At 48.0% G+C, this 18,785-nt stretch overlaps 1 protein-coding gene across 2 annotated transcripts in view; it reads right to left on the reverse strand.

Moving 5' to 3' along the window:
• The window catches only part of LOC144168771 (calpain-5-like), a 189,319-nt gene that overhangs the window by 136,054 nt on the left and 34,480 nt on the right, over positions 1 to 18,785 (reverse strand). For both annotated transcript variants that reach the window (XM_077697737.1, XM_077697736.1), the window contains 2 exons: positions 17,521 to 17,710; positions 350 to 546 (listed from right to left, as the gene is read on the reverse strand). In XM_077697737.1, coding sequence (XP_077553863.1) covers positions 350 to 546; positions 17,521 to 17,710 — 387 coding nt within the window. The remainder of the gene's footprint in view (positions 1 to 349; positions 547 to 17,520; positions 17,711 to 18,785) is intronic.

The following is an 18,785-nucleotide window of genomic DNA, read 5'->3' on the forward strand; positions in this document are numbered from 1 at the left end:
GCCTAAGTGCATCCGGATAAAAGAAAGCCTATCCGCGCACTGCTGTCGTACGTTGATACTTCTTTTTCTTTAAATTAAAGGCACACCGAAGTGAATTTGACACAGTTCCATAGTTGTCTGCATTGCACAGACCCGCCCAAACATCCTCTGGCTGCTTGCTATGCAACGTATGAAGCCTGAAAGAAGAGGACCCCCCCGGGGCAGCCGCACGCAAGAACCCCAGCAGCAGAGACGCAAAAGCAGAGACGCAAAAGCACGCGCATGTGCACCGTCGTGACTGGAGGACGCTTCTCAGTGCGAAGAGCAAGGACGCCCCCTTGCAGCGGCGGTGCTCCCCTCTGGTGCTCACCCGCGGCCGAGGGGGCCCGTCCAGGCGCTGCGCCAGGGGTTGCGCAGCCGCACCAGGTGCAGCAGGGTGCCCTCCCCAAAGGCCCCCTCCCAGGGGCTGCCCCCCAGGGCCACCGTGCGCACACCGCACACCTGGTAGGCGTGGCCCCGCACCAGCCCCTGCTCCGTGGCCACACCCATCTCGGACGCCAGCTCCACCTGCGTCCGCACCGCTGCTCACATTGCCTGGCCCCAATCAGCCAACCTGAATGGGCTCAGCACACCCGTAGGAGAAAAACTAATGCAGTCACTGAGTATAAAGACGTTTCGGAACCCGTACGGGACATGATGTCCAATTTAAAGGGGAAGCTTGGGACGCAACGACCGCACGTACATCAATGGCAACGTCCCTGCACCTCAATTCATCGCATCCGAGTGTGTTTGTACGAACGATGATTCCAGTAAAAGACGTGATGTCACGTTTCTTTCTTTAGACAAAACTGCAAGAGCCAATATTGTGCTGCTGCTTGTGCGCATGCTCGGCAATCGCATTAAGGCCACTTCTTGCTTTCTCACATCATGCTGGTGCTGTTTCATCCCCCTAAGGAACTTTCCTGTTCCCCTGGACTATTCTGTTTGGCCGATACCAGGGGTGAGTCAGCTGAATCACATTTGGGAGCAGTCTTTGGAGCAGCAAAACCTTGATTTCGGAGCAGAAGAACAACATTTATTATGTCACCTTAGGAGCCTAAAAAATCAAATTTTTGGCAACTCATGGGGGAAAAGTGGACTTTTTAATCGGTTTTGAACGTACATAACACTGAAACAGGCTCTCAATAAAGTTTTTTTCTACCAGAGTATCACAAGGTACGAACTGCACTACTTTTTTACAAACCAATTTTACATTTTAAAGGAGCCATGAAGACGAAATACAAGTTTGTTTTATTCTAAAGATATTGTGTTTTATAGTGTCACCAGCACTTGCACGGCAGCAAATGATGCCATATTCACTGAGAAATTAATCAATTTAGGTTAAAATTTTGATTCTCCAGCCAAATCCTGTGTCTTGGTGACGTCTACAATGAAGTGATAATGGCGCGTATACAAAAGAACTTGCACTGTGCCATTCGGCGCTGCAGCCTTGCTTGCCGTCAAACGTCCCAGATGGCGCTAGCATACTCAGCACTATGTTGTTGCTTTGTTTTTAACCGTATTTACACCTGGCTTGTTTTTGTTACGGTAGAAAGTAATCGCTTCGTGAAACGGGGGTATGCTTGACAAATAGGGTCGCGTAAGACAGCGTCTCTTACGCCAATCGGCCAGCGTCATACAAGACAACTCCAAAACGTTGGACTGCTGTGCAGCTAAAACAAGCATAGTGCGCCCAGTACCAACAGCAGTGCGCATCGGTACTTCTATGTTTACATGTATTTTCGTAACTTTTGCTGTTTACCGCACCATTCTTACTGCTGTAAAATGGATATGCATTACATTTATTTATTTATTTATTTACACAATACTGCAGACCAAGTAAATGGTCCAAGCAGGACGGGCAGAACAAAAAGAATGTACACGCACATACAATGCAATACAATGCAATAAAAACAATGGGGTAACATCAACTCAGAATTCCCTTGGAGACTACAAAATAAACAGGCCTAATAGCTCGTTCGGCAAGCTTATAAGCTCTGCCTAATTGGCGTTTGCTTTTGGTGGTTTCCGCCCATCGCAGAGCAGTCTGGTATGACATCATTGGTCCTGCTGCGGGAAATGAGCTAGTGAGTTGCACGGCCATTCCCTTTTTTCCTAACTATGTAGCTTAATTGAGCGAAGTTTACGTTAAAAAAGGTGTCAGTATGATTCTAACGAGGCAATCTTTTGAATGAACCAAACTTGTGTTTTGTCTTCATGGCTCCTCAAAGGCCAACTGCACTCAAAATTTCGACCGCGCGAAATCACTGTTCCTGCATAGTATGACTAAAAAGACCACAATGTACAAAGTATGACACCTAAAACGTGTGTAATTACGCCGCAAGCGACCAGCAAAAATCGATGATTTTGAAAACGAAACTGGGCAAAACGCGGCCATTACGGGCAGGCGGAAGTGACGTGCCAGCCGTCGGCCCGAGCGGCCAGACGGCCTGGCCTGACGGCGTGAGCCTTGCGGACCGGGCAATGCGGACGGCTTGGCCAGCCAGGAGGAGAGTGTGAGCGCGCTCGTGCGGGGGTGTGGGAGGCACGCGGAAAAGCGACCGCTTGTCCCGCAAGCACGACACTATTCGTGCGCTCCGACAGCAGCACACCGCGTAGGCATGATGTCGCGACGACACTCGAAAAGGAGAAAACCGTACATTTCTAGGGACCATAACTGTACGGTTAACGAAGTCTCTTCGGAGCCATGAAAGCCAAGCGTACCAGCCCGAAATACGAGTTTCCCGGATTCTCCCACTGCGAGGCAGGCCGATCGGCCTGGACGGCTGGCATGTCACTTCCGCTAAATGGCTGTTTGCGCGACACGCTGGCAGGTGCTTTGTCGTCTGCAAGGGCATTATTTTGAGTGCCTGAAACTGAATAACCACGCATTGCACAGAGCTACCGGTCGCGTCGCAGTAGTTCTCATGGTACCTACTACACATTTCGAAGGCATTTAGGCAGGGTGAAATTTGAGTGCAGTTGGCCTTTAAGTTCTATGCATAGATAGTGGAGCGCCGTTGAAAATATCGAATTGAAAAACTAAGCAATCGTAAGGCATTTTTATTATCACATGAATGCCGAAACTGTTATTTTTGTAATCCCAGACTTGGCTTTACGCACAAGTGTAGAGCCACGAGAAAAGTTGCGCACAGCAAGGTGGTAGTCGTCGCACCCCACCAGCCCTCCCATTTCAATCCCCAAGGTGCACGTTCACTACGATCGTAATTTGAGTAATGTTGGTATGTTCAGCCACCTCCCTTTTGACTTTAAATTTCACTTCAGATAGATGAACCATTATTACTAGCGTACAACAATAGCCTGTGCCGCTATCACACACTGCTTGAACAATTTGCGGCGATGTAGCCTGCGCCGCCACTTATGCAGTGTCGATCATTCCATTCCCACCACTCGCAAGCTCGCTGTGAAAGGCAGCAATAACTCAGCGTTTATAATACTGCAATGAGTCCGGAATTTCACTTCAAGCACGCGCTGGCCTCACACTCAAACCCGAAAGACGGCGAATTCACGGGCGCCATGTTGTTTTTGATGAACTCCCGTCTTTCAAGTCTAGCAACGTACCCGCAACAGATCAAACGACTAAATGTAAACCAAGCTACCCCCATAACTAAAACTAAGGTAGAAATAGGCGAAGAGCACTCTGCCTGAACCACAAGCAAATGCTTCGCCCGGCGGCCACGTTTTCACATCTTTCCGTTTTCACATCATTCCGGAGATACGGCGCTCCAAAAATTGCAGTTTTTTCATCAACTTTCCCAAGTAGTTTGACGCCTTAGTACACATAAGTATTTTTTCTACAGGGCTTTGCAATGGTTTCCGATGGGAAAACTGTAAAAACGCACAGAATATAACATGTGCAACCCGACATTGTGACTTTCAAAAAAGCTATCTCGGGGACAATCGTTTTTTATTGAATGATCAATCAATTGAACCTTTACAATTGGGGGTTCTGGAAAATAATTCCGTCAGTAAGCATTTTCCCCCACTGAAATTGATGGGAGCTTAAAAATCCTTGGCTCTCAGACTGTTTTGGAGCAGTGTGGCGCAATTTTCAAGCTTTTGGAGCAGCCTGGCCCAGGAAAACAAATTTGTATCAAATCTGTGCAATATGCGCAGCTGTCTCACCCCGGCGATACTTTCCTGTTTCGCTGATACTTGGTCAGTGACTGCGTTACTGTTTCTTCATACAATGCCTGCCCAGACAAACTTTCGTCGAACCGCTGACTACTGCACACTTTTAGGCGACCGTCAGCACTTCGTATATGCCACTTCGCATGTGTCACCACTCCGTGCTCTCTGGAGTGCCCCAAGGCACTGTCCTGGGGCCGCTTCTTTTTCTAATGCTACATACTAATGATCTTCCCATGAACTATTGTTCGTCTCTGTTATTCGTCTCTTCACTGACGACTGTGCCATTTATCACCCTGTAAGTGCTAACTATGATGTATCCTCATTAAAAGGGTTTAGCAGGCGAAAAGGGTCCAGTTACTGGCTAACATCCTTAAAATATCAAAACATACAGTGCATGTCCCATTCCACGCCGGTGGTGAACGCAGAAACTCAATGTACCGTCTTCTTTTGAGGGTAAGTTGCGCTTGTTAAGAACACCTAGACGGACACGGGAAAAAACGTGGACTTTCACGAAAAGACGGCGCACTAGCAACTGATTTATTTGGAACAAAACACACACATATATAACAATGCAGAATGCAACAAATTCGAGAAAGATGGGAAATGGAAGTGTGACTGGTGATAAAAAGATACATATACAGCTGAACCTCGTTATAAGAGACACTGATGTAAGAGACAAATGGGTATAAGAGACACTATTCACCCACATGGTTGGCTGCCCTATCTTTCCCATTAAATCGACCTCTTTTATAACAGACATTGGATGTAGAAGATTGGTTATAAGGGACAAGTCATCCTTTAAGTTTAATCAATAATCTCGTTTGTAACAGACATTTTAACTTCAGATGCAGTGCCACCAGTCACTAATTGCAGTTGCTTCCATTGTGGAAACACAGGTGGACGACAGACAGGTGCAGTCGCTATTTATTATAACTTCAGCAAACACAAAGTGGTTCAGTCAGCTATGAAATGACAATGAGAAGCCCTGTCAATGGAAATGCAACTGACAGAAGTAGTTGAAGCTTACTGCCATTCATTGGATGGAGCGCGACCACACATGCGGGCTCTCCTACTCGCGTAGCTCCCAATCAAGAAGCACTGCAGACGTTGAGTCCTGCAAGCGTAATGAATAGCCTGAGCACACAGCGGAAAAAGCTCTGCGCTCTGGCTATTCATCAGGCTTGTGAACTCAACATCTACGATTCATCTTCCACAAACAAGGAAAGGAAAAAAAGCTTGTAGAATAGGTTGTAAAAAACAGTGTAAATACAGTCATGAAGCAAATAAAGTTTCATAAATTCTGGGACCAAACAATAATTAGAATGAATCTTTTGAAACATGCTGTAGCGTTCTTCTGAGCTTATTTTAGTTATACGGGGCCCACATTGAACTAGGGTCTGATTAGTAAGTGAAAACATAGTACCCTGCTTATAAGAGACATCTCGTATAAGAGACAGAAACTGCTCCCCGGTACGTGTCTCTTATAAAGGGGTTCAACTGTAAAAAGATAGCGGTGGTAGAAGCTGGTCCACGTGCTGTCGTTAAAACGTGGGATTCTAAAAACAGAATCCCACGCTGGGTGAGCGCAATCGAAGGGGTGCTGACGCATTCACCCTCACGTCCCGACATCATTGAAAACGCTTCGTATATCTCACGCGGTACAAAATGGTGGTTTTTTCAAACTCGACCTCACACTTGCACTTCGCACGGTGTGCCGCTAGATTTCCTACTATGCTGACCTGTTGGCAGGCATTCCTATGTTCACGCAGTCTATCGTTAATGCATCTGCCTGATTGTCCAATGTAGAAACGGCCGCAATTCAAAGGTACCTTATATACAACACCCTGCGAGCACTTCACAAATTTTCGCACGTGCCGAACTTTGCATTTTGCCTTAGATGCTGCCTTTCTTTTTTCAGCTGCAATGCCTTACAAAGGCCACCGAGCTTTAAAGGTGCAGTGAAAACAACGGGTACCTTATGCTTTCCCCCGACTTTCTTTAACCTGTGGGAAACGCCATGAACGTATTGCAAGACGGCAGGTCGCATGCGTTCTTTCACACCTTTTACTTCTACACCTTTTTCCTTGACAACTGTTCTCAGGACTTTTTCTGAAACTGAAACTAGCAACGCGTCTCGATAGCCACTTTTCTTTAGCCGACTGACTTGGAAGCGAAGGCTTTCCGTGATACGGTGGGGGCAAGATTTTTTGACAGCGTTCGAAAGACACGAAAATGCAATTCCACGTTCGATTAGCTTGGTATGGGCAGAGTCGAAAGGGAGTAAGCCCTTTTCAGACCTGGTGCGATAGGACCAGCAAGTGTGTTCAGCACTTTTTTTTAGGCTAAGATCTAAAAATTGCAAGCAGTCATTCACAGGAAGCTCATGTGTAAACTGGAGACTACAGTGGGCAACCTTAAACATCTCCAAAATACCTTAAGAAGCGTCATGAACGTTGCGATTGGAGGGTATGCACACAAGGAAATCGTCAACATAATGAAAACACTTAGACACCTGGTATGCCTTCAAAGAATCCTGCAGCTCTCTGTCGCCAAGCGCAAGGTATAGGTCACAAAGCACTGGCGCGATACAAGACCCAATTGGCACCCCCTCTTTTTGCGAAAAAACATATCCTTGGTGAAAAATGTACAACGAATCTAACTACAACTTCAGTAGACACAAGAAGTTCGTGGAGGAAATACCCACTTCGTTTTGGAATCGCACATTCCCGTAAACATCTATACTCTGCTGCACCGCTAACAACACATTGTCTTGGGGTACGCTATAAAATAAGTCTTGCACGTCAACTGCTTGCAATTTTTAGATCTTAGCCTAAAAAAAAGTGCTGAACACACTTGCTGGTCCTATCGCACCAGGCCTGAAAAGGGCTTACTCCCTTTCGACTCTGCCCATACCAAGCTAATCAAACGTGGAATTGCATCTTCGTGTCTTTCGAACGCTGTCAAAAAATCTTGCCCCCACCGTATCACGGAAAGCCTTCGCTTCCAAGTCAGTCGGCTAAAGAAAAGTGGCTATCGAGACGCGTTGCTAGTTTCAGTTTCAGAAAAAGTCCTGAGAACAGTTGTCAAGGAAAAAGGTGTAGAAGTAAAAGGTGTGAAAGAACGCATGCGACCTGCCGTCTTGCAATACGTTCATGGCGTTTCCCACAGGTTAAAGAAAGTCGGGGGAAAGCATAAGGTACCCGTTGTTTTCACTGCACCTTTAAAGCTCGGTGGCCTTTGTAAGGCATTGCAGCTGAAAAAAGAAAAGGTTCGGCACGTGCGAAAATTTGTGAATTGCTCGCAGGGTGTTGTATATAAGATACCTTTGAATTGCGGCCGTTTCTACATTGGACAATCAGGCAGATGCATTAACGATAGACTGCGTGAACATAGGAATGCCTGCCAACAGGTCAGCATAGTAGGAAATCTAGCGGCACACCGTGCGAAGTGCAAGTGTGAGGTCGAGTTTGAAAAAACCACCATTTTGTACCGCGTGAGATATACGAAGCGTTTTCAATGATGTCGGGACGTGAGGGTGAATGCGTCAGCACCCCTTCGATTGCGCTCACCCAGCGTGGGATTCTGTTTTTAGAATCCCACGTTTTAACGACAGCACGTGGACCAGCTTCTACCACCGCTATCTTTTTATATGTATCTTTTTATCACCAGTCACACTTCCATTTCCCATCTTTCTCGAATTTGTTGCATTCTGCATTGTTATATATGTGTGTTTTGTTCCAAATAAATCAGTTGCTAGTGCGCCGTCTTTTCGTGAAAGTCTACGTTTTTTCCCGTGTCCGTCTAGGTGTTCTTAACAAGCGCAACTTACCCTCAAAAGAATGCTACACCAACTAGCCCGCCATCAAGCTTTACTGAGCCGTCTTTTTTCCTCACGAGTACGATCGGCGCAGCCCAGGGGTTTTTCGATGGCTGTATAATGTCGTCGCTGAGCATGTCATTGACGTGAGTCAGGATGGTTTCCCGCTCATGTGAAGAAGTGCTACGGTGACTGTCGGGTAGGTCGGGCTCCATCTTGCGTTATTATCCGGTGCTTCGCAGGAGGTGTCTGACGTAACTTTGAGTTCGACGAAAAGCACTCGCTGTAGCAACAAAGCAAATCTAATAATTTGTGCCGGTTTTCTTGCGGCAGCGCTGGGTTCACGTCGAAAGGATGCGGCAGGTTGAAAGCATCTGCGCATGTGCATTCAAAGTTGGCGACCACGATCATAATTGTTCCTTGCGTTTTTTCGAGGAACGCAATTGCAGCGCCCTTGTTTAGATGCTGGTATTCCTCGGTGAAATCAGTGACCAAAACATGGGATTTGCATTGCTTAAAGCGTCGAGAAGCAAACTTTGGTCTCTCTCTACGATATTGTTGATGTCAGAAGCAGCATCCTCGCAGTAGACGGCGATAATCAAGCTTGTGCGGGGTGGCTGGGTGACGTGATCGTCGGCGATCCTTACAGCAACACGGTGTAGAAGGTTCGGTACCGGCGTCGTGGAGTGATCAGAGGCAAAAGTTATGGACCTCGATCTGCAGATCAATTATTGCACCGTTGTCCGTCAAAAAGTCCATTCCAAGAATTGCATCGCGGGAGTGGTTGGGCAAATTGACGAACGCAGCAGGGTACGTGGTGCCCTCTATGGTGACGCGTGATGTGCACGTTCCACTTGGTGTAACGAGATGGCCTCCTGCTGTGCGCATGAGCGGACCGTCCCATCTTGTCGTAACTTTCTTCAGCTTAGACACGAATGACCCACTCATTACTGAGTAGTCCGCTCACGTGCCGAAGAGGGCGACTACGTCAAAGCCGTCAATGGGCAACTAGACGTCGGACGCCGCTTTCCTCATGTTTCGGGCACATTGGGGCGTCGTATCTTGCCTTGTACGTGTTGGCGGTCGGGCACTATGTGTCGTTATTGTCATCGTCTTTTCAGCGGCAGGCTCTGTCATTTCAGGTGCACGTCGCGTTGCGTCGTTGCCTTGTTTGGGAGTCACGTCCGGGTTGGATCGGGTCGTCGGGCTGAGGGCATGTCGTGAATCATGGTCTGTCTTCGGCGAGTCATTGCGTCGTTGGAGGGTTTTCGTTTTTTCGCCGTCATGCAGCTTCACCTCCAGAAGGTGCTGCTTTTAGTTTCCCATATGTGGGCTGGGGGACCTCCAACGTGCGAAGTCTGCGTTGGTTCGACGACTTGGCGATCGGTATGGGTAGGGTGACGGTGAACGGTTGAAACAGGCTGGTCCACGGCCATTGTTGGACAGGTATTCTTCAATCTCAGATGGGCACCGGCCAGGTCGGGGGCGTGGTGCGTCGACAGAGAATCATCGCAAACTGAGCTTCTTGTAGGGGCAGCGATGGTAGACGTGGTCGGCCTCTCCGCAGTGGTAGCACAGCGAACGATTATCTGGCATTCGCCACACCTCGGTATTCCTCGGGGCGGGGGTTGCACTGCAGTTTGTCTGGCCGGCGACAGGGAACGATGGTATGCAGCCTCGTGACGATAGGGTGCAGGTGGGCGAGGCTGGCGGACAGCAGCCGCGCAGGTTTTGAGTTGCGGCTCTCGGGGTGCTTCTGGCGTCATTGAAGTTCCCAGCGCTTGCTGCACTTCTACCCTAATGACGTCGGTAAAGGAAGCGACTTGGGGTTGCGGCAGCGTTGGGAGAAGTTTCCGCAGCTCCTCCCTCACTACTGCGTGGGTAGTCTTACATAGGCTATCTGCCGGAATCCGCATGCTGTCGACGTAGTTCACATTGGCCGCGCCAACAAAGTTGCGGTCATATTGCTTAGCACACATTTCAAGGGCCTTCTCAATTGTGCTGGCTTCGGTCACAAATTCAGCGACGGTTTTGGGCAGATTGCGGACAAGTCCAGCAAACAGTTCTCCCTTCACACCACGCATTAAGAAGCGTAACTTCTTTTCTTCCACCATGCAAGGGTCAGCACACCTGAAAAGCCTCTTCATGTCTTCAGCAAACACAACAACGCTTTCGTTAGGGTGTTGTGTCCGCGTCTGCAGCAAGACTTCGGCCTGCTCTTTTCGCACAACCGTGGTGAATGTCGTTAAGAATTGCGTTCTGAAATCGTTTTTTTCAGAAAGTTAGATGGGCAGATGAGATCAAGAAGTTTGCGGGGATAAATTGGTCACAGTTGGCACAGGACCGGGGTAATTGGAGAATAATGGGAGAGGCCTTTGCCCTGCAGTGGGTGTAGATAAGCTGGTACTGATGATGATGATGATGACGTGCCGAGTCCTCAAGGTAGAACAACACTTGCCTCAGTGTCTCCGCGTCGTCCCATCGGTTAAACAGCCTGACCCGTTCAACTTGCCCCAACCAGTCTTCAGGATCTTCCGAAAGTGACCCATGAAATGATGGGGGCTTCCTGGGTTGTTCAAGAACAAGGGCAGGATTGGAAGTGCTGGTCATGGTGCCTGCGTTGATCATGGTGGTTTTCACGACGTCTTCTTTCTTCACGTCATCCGAAAGCGGTCCAAACTCTGGCTGAAGACCTTGCTGTCGGTGACTGACACGAGCTGGGCTTGCCACGAACCGTGTATTGGATTTGTTTGTTTATGCTTTGTTTTTGCCGCCAGGCAGCGCCGGGCTTTGTTATTTGTGAGCGAAGTGACGGGCTTGTTCCATTCTCTATTTTTTATGGTGCACGGGTTTTCTCCTTTGATAGGGAGAGTGTCTTGCCCTAACGTCACTAGCTTAGAATAATCTTTGATCTACACTGTTCTGGATGTAAATCAACGGTTCGAGAAACACTTGCACCGAAAGATAAAAGCCTGCAGAGCAGACGTGCGACATTCGAATCGCCGATGCTCGCCCGCACAAGTCACTTTGTTGACTGCTGCTTCGCCACCTCTGCATTCTTTGCGTTGTTAATTAAGGGAGCACAAGTTCGCTGCAATAAACCTGTTTCTCCTTCAGGACAACTGCGTCGTCTTTGACTTCGTGACATCTGGTAGGTGCTGGGTACATGCACCCGAAGCCCTCGTCAATAGCATGCCTTTCACTATAATTTTCCCTAAAGTGCAGCAAACATTGAAGCTTTTACTGCAAGTATAGGGCATGGATAAACTTTTGAGGTCACGGTCTGTGGAAAAAAAACGCTTATACAGTCTAACCTCGATATAACGAACCTCGATATAACGAAGTTCGCGATGCAACGAACTTTTTACGTTTCAGTTTCTTGTTGCTATTAAAGGGGTCGTGAAGAGATTTTCAAAAAAACTGTGTTGTGTGTGTGCTTATAACCGTGGAACCTTGATAAACAAACAATGCATACCCGTTTCGTCGTCCGATATCGGGAAATAGGTAAATAAATGCAGTTACGGTTTCACCGAGGCTTTCCTCCTCAACTCGTGAAGTGACGTTTCAGTAAGTCAGTAAGCAGCCAATCACAGTTCTCCCTCGTCTGCACAATATGTCGGCATAGGGCGGGCTTGCAAAGGGTCAGATAAAGCTACAACATCGGCGCCATGATGAAACTCGCCCTGCAACTGAACGGGAGACGTCTGATCTCTGATACGACTGATCAACATGGTCGAACTTTCAGTCAACAACACCGGCGAGTGGCGCAGGCAGAAGTAACCACGTTTAATCTAAACTGGGCATTCGTAAACTGTTTACGCTGCTTTCCACGAGTCTAAACAGTCGTTTTGCTAGCCGATATTCTTGCACAAGTTTGCCGACGTCTGTCTCACGTAGCCTGTAATGTGAGTTGCGCGAACGTGAAACTTCTGACCTGACGAGATACATGACCGAACGCTTAAAATGAGAGTTTATTACATAAACACGTTTATCGAAGGAACTTCGAGTAGTCGGAACTTAAAACCCACTCATTATTCACTCATCAAGCGCAAAAATAACTAGCGAGAACGATACAGCGCCGAGTCGCCGAGTCCCAACATCACGCAGTTCGACGATTGCTTTCCTGTTTCCTGCAATAAACAATGCTGTTAACGCTGTTTTGTTGACTGTATGCGCTCCGCTTTGGCTTACTGCAGAAGCGCTCAACAGTAAGTTGGCGGTTAAAGCTCTGGGTAGATTAGAATTTATGAAAACACGACAGACTTCTGGGTTACAAATGCGAAGAGGCTTTTATGCAGCAGTTTTTCGGTGCGCGCGCTTCCCGCGGCGATAGTGTAGTGGATAAAGTGTCCGACTAGGCTGGCCGTAACGTTGGGCTGGCCCGGAGGCCGCAAGTTCGAATCGCACACGGGGCACTTTTTTTTTTTTCCTTGAGCGGTCTTGGGCCATTTTATACAAAAAGATAAAATTCCGAAGAGAATTCGGCAAAAGAACGTGAAATTCGGCAGGTAAACTGGCTACAAACTGTACAAACACCCAGTAGGTCTGAGTTCTGCTGCAATGGTTGCCAGACAACTGAAGCGGTCACGACACCGCTCACGTGGATAGAAAACTGTTTTTTGGCAACGAATAAAGGAGGCATTATTTTTAAAATATTGGGTTTGCAGATTTGCAGAATATTATACACAAAGAACATTGAACTGCGTTGAACTCTGGAATGTACTTCACATGACGTCATTCTAGTTGCGCTGCCGACCGCCCGTGCGCGCATAGTCGCTTGCGATGCGTCCCAAAACGAGAATTTCAACGGCGCCTCCTAAATTCCAGAAGCAATGAATTGTGAAAATATTTGGGATTTATGTTCTTAAAAGGTCGTTCAAGCAGACAAAATTAATCAAAGACAAATGCATTTTCTCTTCACGACCCCTTTAAGGTGCATGTGTTTTTACCCTCGATTTAACGAAGTAGTTTTAAGGCACAGTTTCGATGCAACGAAGTTTCTGCGAGCACAGAAATCAAATTTCGGCAGATCCCACTACATCAGTTGTAAATAACGCTCGAAATAGTTCACGCCCACCTCATAGCGACCGGTCCCGTGCAAGTGCGGACACACGATGCACGACTGGCCTCCCCACTGCTTCCAATCCTATTTGGTTTTGCAGGTGCCATGTTTGGCATTGCTTCACTACTGACGAGTGTTGCATGAGATTCCAAAAGCTGCAGTGAGACTTCGTTACCTTTTAATAAACAACGGGGGAAAAATTTGTAGTTCAGCACAGTTCCTTGAAGTACAGTTGATAAGTTGAGCTTTTAACGACTGCACCAGTAACAATCAGCCTTTCAACAAGAGCTCGCAGAAACTTACCACATATTTCGACCAGGTTGCTCCTGGAACACAGCTTTTTTTTTTATTTCGAGAATTAAGAACTGCAAGGCTTCTCTTGCACCGCGACAGCACTTGGCAGGGTAAGCATCGGCACTTCTTCAGGCGTAACTTTTGGTGAAGTTGCAGACATCACGCAATAATAATAAGCACTGCACTCATACTACAGAGCTAGAGCAGCGCACTAAGCGACCCAGTGGTAATCAGGTAGTCGACGGCCGGTGCCGATTTACCACCCGAGCGCACACACTCGGGCGGTAAATCGGTACCGGACAAAGCTTCAGCGCTGACAAACTGAGTTCCGCCATTTTGTGGGCACCCCCGCGTCCCGTTCCCATCAGCCCGCAATAGCACGTGACCAGTCCCAGTGTTGCTTGACGCATTAGAGGACTGCCGCTGAGTTTCACCGAGTTTCGTTTTCGTATTTGGTGAATCAGAATGCGCCCACCCTGGGGTAGTCGCTCTAGCATGGTGCGCGTTTCGCGGCATCTTTTACCTCGAACCATGAGTCAAGATTTCCAAATAACTTCACTATACAACACTCGCTGGTCGGTTTGTTAATAGTTTCGTCTAAAATAATTTTTAAAATCAATATCTTCATGATGACATCATTTGTGTCAGTGAAAGGCAAAAATCTCGATGCAACGAAGTTCGCGATGAAACGAAGTTTTTTCCGGAAAGTACTGCTTCGTTATATCGAGGTTCGACTGTATTCAAGCAAATACGGTATTTATTGGCACGTTTATGGAGTAACAAGGGATGTCTTTTGATGTCACAGTGATTCGTTGTCGCATAGGTGCTAGGTTGCCCATGTTTACGGGCGTCCCTAATAAAACTGAGCTACACGTCAGCGGTGCGGCGTGTCTCATTTTCTCGCTATGTCCGTGTCGGTACAGCCCTGCGCTTGAAGATGTTCGTGGTTTCCGAGTGAGCTGGGTTGCAGGCGGCCACTGTCTCACCCCTGTATACCGCGTTTCCACACAGTTGCAGTTCACTTTGACAGCAGGTCTGTTAATTGGGCGAGCCAGGCAGCTACAACTTGGGGGGTTTCCGAGTGTCCTTCACCGGGAGGGTTTTGGTGGTCGTCGTGTCCGCCACTGCCAGCAGTCCTTGCACAGGGTTCGTACGGGCTTCAAAAGCAAAAATTCTAGGGTTTTCAAGGACTTTCAAGGACCAGAAAACACATTTTCAAGGTCCCCATCTTATGTTTTATCTGGGATTATTTATAACTTTTTCAACACAACGCAAAATTTTGATATTGCCTAATACCTAAGAAGTGGCGAGGCAGTGGAAGTGGTAAGCGAATATATCTACTTAGGCCAAGTTGTGACCCCAGATCCCAACCATGACGCAGAGATAATTAGAAGGATCAGAATGGGGTGGGGTGCATATGGCAGACATTCTCAGATAATGAATAGCAGCCTACCATTGTCGCTGAAGAAGAAAGTGTATGACAGCTGCATCTTACCAGTACTCACCTACGGGGCAGAAACTTGGAGGCTCACTAAGAGGGTTCAACTTAAATTGAGAACGACTCAGCGGGCAATGGAGCGGAAAATGATAGGTGTAACATTAAGGGACAAAAAGAGAGCGGAGTGGGTGAGGGAACAAACGCATTTTAAGGACGTACTAGTAGAAAGCAAGAAGAAGAAATGGACATGGGCAGGGCATGTAATGCGAAGGCAAGATAACCGTTGGTCATTGAGGGTAACAGAGTGGATCCCTAGAGAAGGCAAGCGTTGCAGGGGGCGGCCGAAAGTTAGATGGGCAGATGAGATCAAGAAGTTTGCGGGGATAAATTGGTCACAGTTGGCACAGGACCGAGGTACAGTCAAAACCCGCGATAACGAAATCCCGCTGGTACGAAATTCCCGCGGCAACGAAATATTTTCGCATCCCCGGCGAACGTCCATAGACGCCCATGTATTTTATATGTCGCGGCAACGAAACGTTTTCGGAAGCTGATCCCGCGTTAACGAAATTCGGTGCAAGTTTGGTCGGCATTTTACTGACCCGTTGGAGGGTAACTGTACCCAAAACGTGCTCAAGTGCATTTTTTTTGGACTCAAAGTGCGTATACTTCAGCCACAGCACGTTTGCATGGCCGCCGCCATATTTGTTTACAAAAGACCGCGCAGCCGGCGGCCGTGGAGGCAGCCTCGCAGCTGCACCACCAGGGGGCGACACATGGTGACTCAAGTCGCGGCTTTGGCTTGGGCTACGCTAGCCCACTACCGCTGAACAGAGCGCGTGCGTTTGTTGTTTGTGTGTGGCGATTGGCATGTTTGCTCTCAGTAAGATGCCTTCGCCAGCTCAAAAGTGGAGGTTTTTATCGCTACGAGATAAGGCAGCCATCATCGTCCAAGTCAGTGGCCTAAGGGAGGATAGCGCCGACGAGTTTGGAAACGCCCTGCGCGTGTTTCGCAACGCCTGCAACTAGCTCAACCATTTTGAAAAGCAAGGATCCCACCAGTTTTCAATGGCGCACGTGCGCAAAACAAAACAGTTACAGCTGTGACCTTTCTGGACGTCTAGAAAGCGGTGCTCACTAAGTTTTGTAAACAGTATTGGCGCAACGAGGTGCCACTCTGTCTGGCAAAGTTCGTAAACAGAAGCTGGACTCCACTTGCATGATCGGACGTACTCGGTGCCGAGGGCCACGGCGGAAAACGTGCAGAGAAGGTGAACCCACGGAATGTTTTGGATGCGTTTGACACGATCTCGTTCTTGGGCGCGCACGACGACTAGCAATGAACCACTTGTACAGTGATAGCTGAACTGTGACGTTTTCTGCAAGGTAAGGCTCACGAAGTAATATAACCGACTTTAGGAAATAAATTTTTGGCTTGTGGCCAATTTTTCGGTTGTTTATGTTTCATTCTCGCGGCAACGAAATTCCCGCAAAAGCGAATTTTCTTGCTTTCCCCGGCGGTTTCATTATTGCGGGTTTCGACTGTAATTGGAGAATAATGGGAGAGGCCTTTGCCCTGCAGTGGGCGTAGATAGGCTGGTGATGATGAATACCTAAGAACATTAATGCCCATTGAGGGAAGCCGACTTAGACGGCGGCAAGTTAAGCTCGGTTTAAGTTGAGAAGAAGATACATCTATGAATTCAGGGAGATAGGCGCTATGGGTTCATCAATGCTCCCCTAGCTGTATTTTTTATTTCATAGTTTGTATTTAGAGATTTTTCTTTTTTCTTGGTATTTTGCTGAGGCTGTTCGATTTCAAAACTTCGTTAATGTTGCCTGCATCTCCTGCTTTGTCAGCAAGAGTATCAGCTGAAATTAACTCGGCAAGTCTTGCTGCAAGGCAGGATGAACTGTGTACACGTCCACCATTTGCACGTGAAAGCAAACGCAGATGGAGCGTATGAGGCACAGCAAACATGCACAGAAACGTCGTCCACAGACTAGATGGAACATGCAAGATAGAGAACAGAAGCTGGCTTTCACGGGATTGTATCGTGACATGAATTCTATTGAGGAGTGCTGCTCCCAATGTTGCCTGATAATAATGAGAATCCACAACTCGTAATTTCACGCAACACACTGAAACTTGATTGTTACAATGTTTCTTTATATTTTTAACACCTAAAATTTACGACAAACACTTTAAATTCTTGTGAAAAGATAGGGCCATTGGTTCTCTCCAGAAAAATCAAAGGTTTTCAAGGACCCTTTATAAAAATTCCAGGACTTTCCAGGCCTTGAAATTTACACTCCTAAATTCAAGGGTTTTCAAGGCTTTCAAGGACCTGTGCGAACCCTGTTGCAGAAGCCACCTCCCGTTGCGTGCAAAGCGAATGTCCACACCTGCCACCCACATTACCCCGTGCCCCCAGTCTCCGCTGCGGGACCCTTCCCCCCGATCCCCCATGACGGGTGTGTGTTCTTTTTCCAACACGCGGAGCATATTGGACAAATTTCACGCGCACAGTGCTTGTTGTAGGGAGCGAGTCTGGACCACTGGGCCTGTCCAGCAGGATATCTCCCCTCCACCAAATTCCCCATTTCCCAATCTTTATCCAATTGAAAGACACTAGCGTGTATTTTTGGCGGTCAGCAAGTAATTGTTCGCTTCCCTCGTGATTAAAACCATGCCCTCCGGGAGCCTTTGGAGAAGCAGCAGAAAACCACTTAACCCACCGAGATGGCACAGCAGACGAGCGCCTTGTCCCGGTCGAGGGCGGCCAGCATCTTGTCAAACAGCGGTGCCTGCAGGTTGGGGCTGCGGGCGTGGCCGGCCAGCTCCAGGTGCTCCACCACGGCCCCCGTCATGTCCACCAGGGCATCGGACAGGCTGCACGCCTCTAGCAGCTCGTAGCAGCCCAGGAACCTGAGGGAGGCCACCACCGCTCAGCACTGCTTCCCGTCCCACAAGGGCTCTCTACAGACCACACGGTCCGCTCAAAATCCTAGCAAAAGCCATGTTCGGAGAAAGCTAGAGGAGAGCACCGGGAACGCTGCTGCAGCACACAAGTGCCCATGCCAAAGAAACGGCTCCACTCACCAAAGCTGTCTTGGACAGATACGCACTTTCAGTGCGCTAAAAATGCGAACTCATGTCCGCTAAAGAAACACACCAACCAATCAAGAACCACGCGATCAGCCCTTGCATGCACTCATGCAGCTTTTATGTTTATCAAAAAGAAAAATTCGAGAGCCTTTAAATATTGCGGGACTTTCAAGGGCTTCAAAACAAGCTTCCATATTCGGGGGTTTTCGAGGGTTCTGGGCACCCGCACAAGCCGTGATTCCCCTTGGAATGTCACTGAAACGCGACGCCTACAGCCTCTGTCCACACCCTCGTGTGGCAATTTTTTGGGCCAAGAAATGCCACTGCACCTGCTACAAGATGAGTTTAAAATATCCAGGTTGGCTAACTAGTGTGCCACAGAGGACTTCCAGGGTGATTCACACCAGGACCTAAATTTCACTGATTCAAGTACCATATATTGCTGCATATAAGTCAACTTTTTTTCCAAAAATTGAAACACCAAATTTAGGGGGGCACTCAACAGGAAGGGGGGGAAGCAAACAACACTCACCCAGTAGCAGCAATTAAAGTCGTTTAGTTCTAGCATTTAAAGACGGCACCCAAACTGAGGCCGTGAAAACTTCCAGCTCGAGCAATCAGCATCGGCATTGCCTCTGCATCGACTTGCGCAATCCCTGCATGCTTGCTGCGCACTCGCATTGCTGTACTACCATGCCAGGTAGGCCTACCAAGCAAGCAGAAGCTTTGTCCAAAACTCAATGTAAAGTGTCCCACAGGACGACACTAACATGCCGCCAACTCATCGGCAGAGTTACAGTGTGCTGTTTGAGCGCAAACTCACTCCCCGTGTGGAGTCCACGCACAACTTGGCAGTGGAGTGTGAATATGTATTTCGGAAACACGAGTCCCAAGT

Source organism: Haemaphysalis longicornis, unplaced genomic scaffold (assembly GCF_048455015.1).
Source record: "Haemaphysalis longicornis isolate Haplotype H1 unplaced genomic scaffold, Haemaphysalis longicornis Haplotype H1 scaffold_2, whole genome shotgun sequence".
Taxonomy (NCBI): domain Eukaryota; kingdom Metazoa; phylum Arthropoda; class Arachnida; order Ixodida; family Ixodidae; genus Haemaphysalis; species Haemaphysalis longicornis.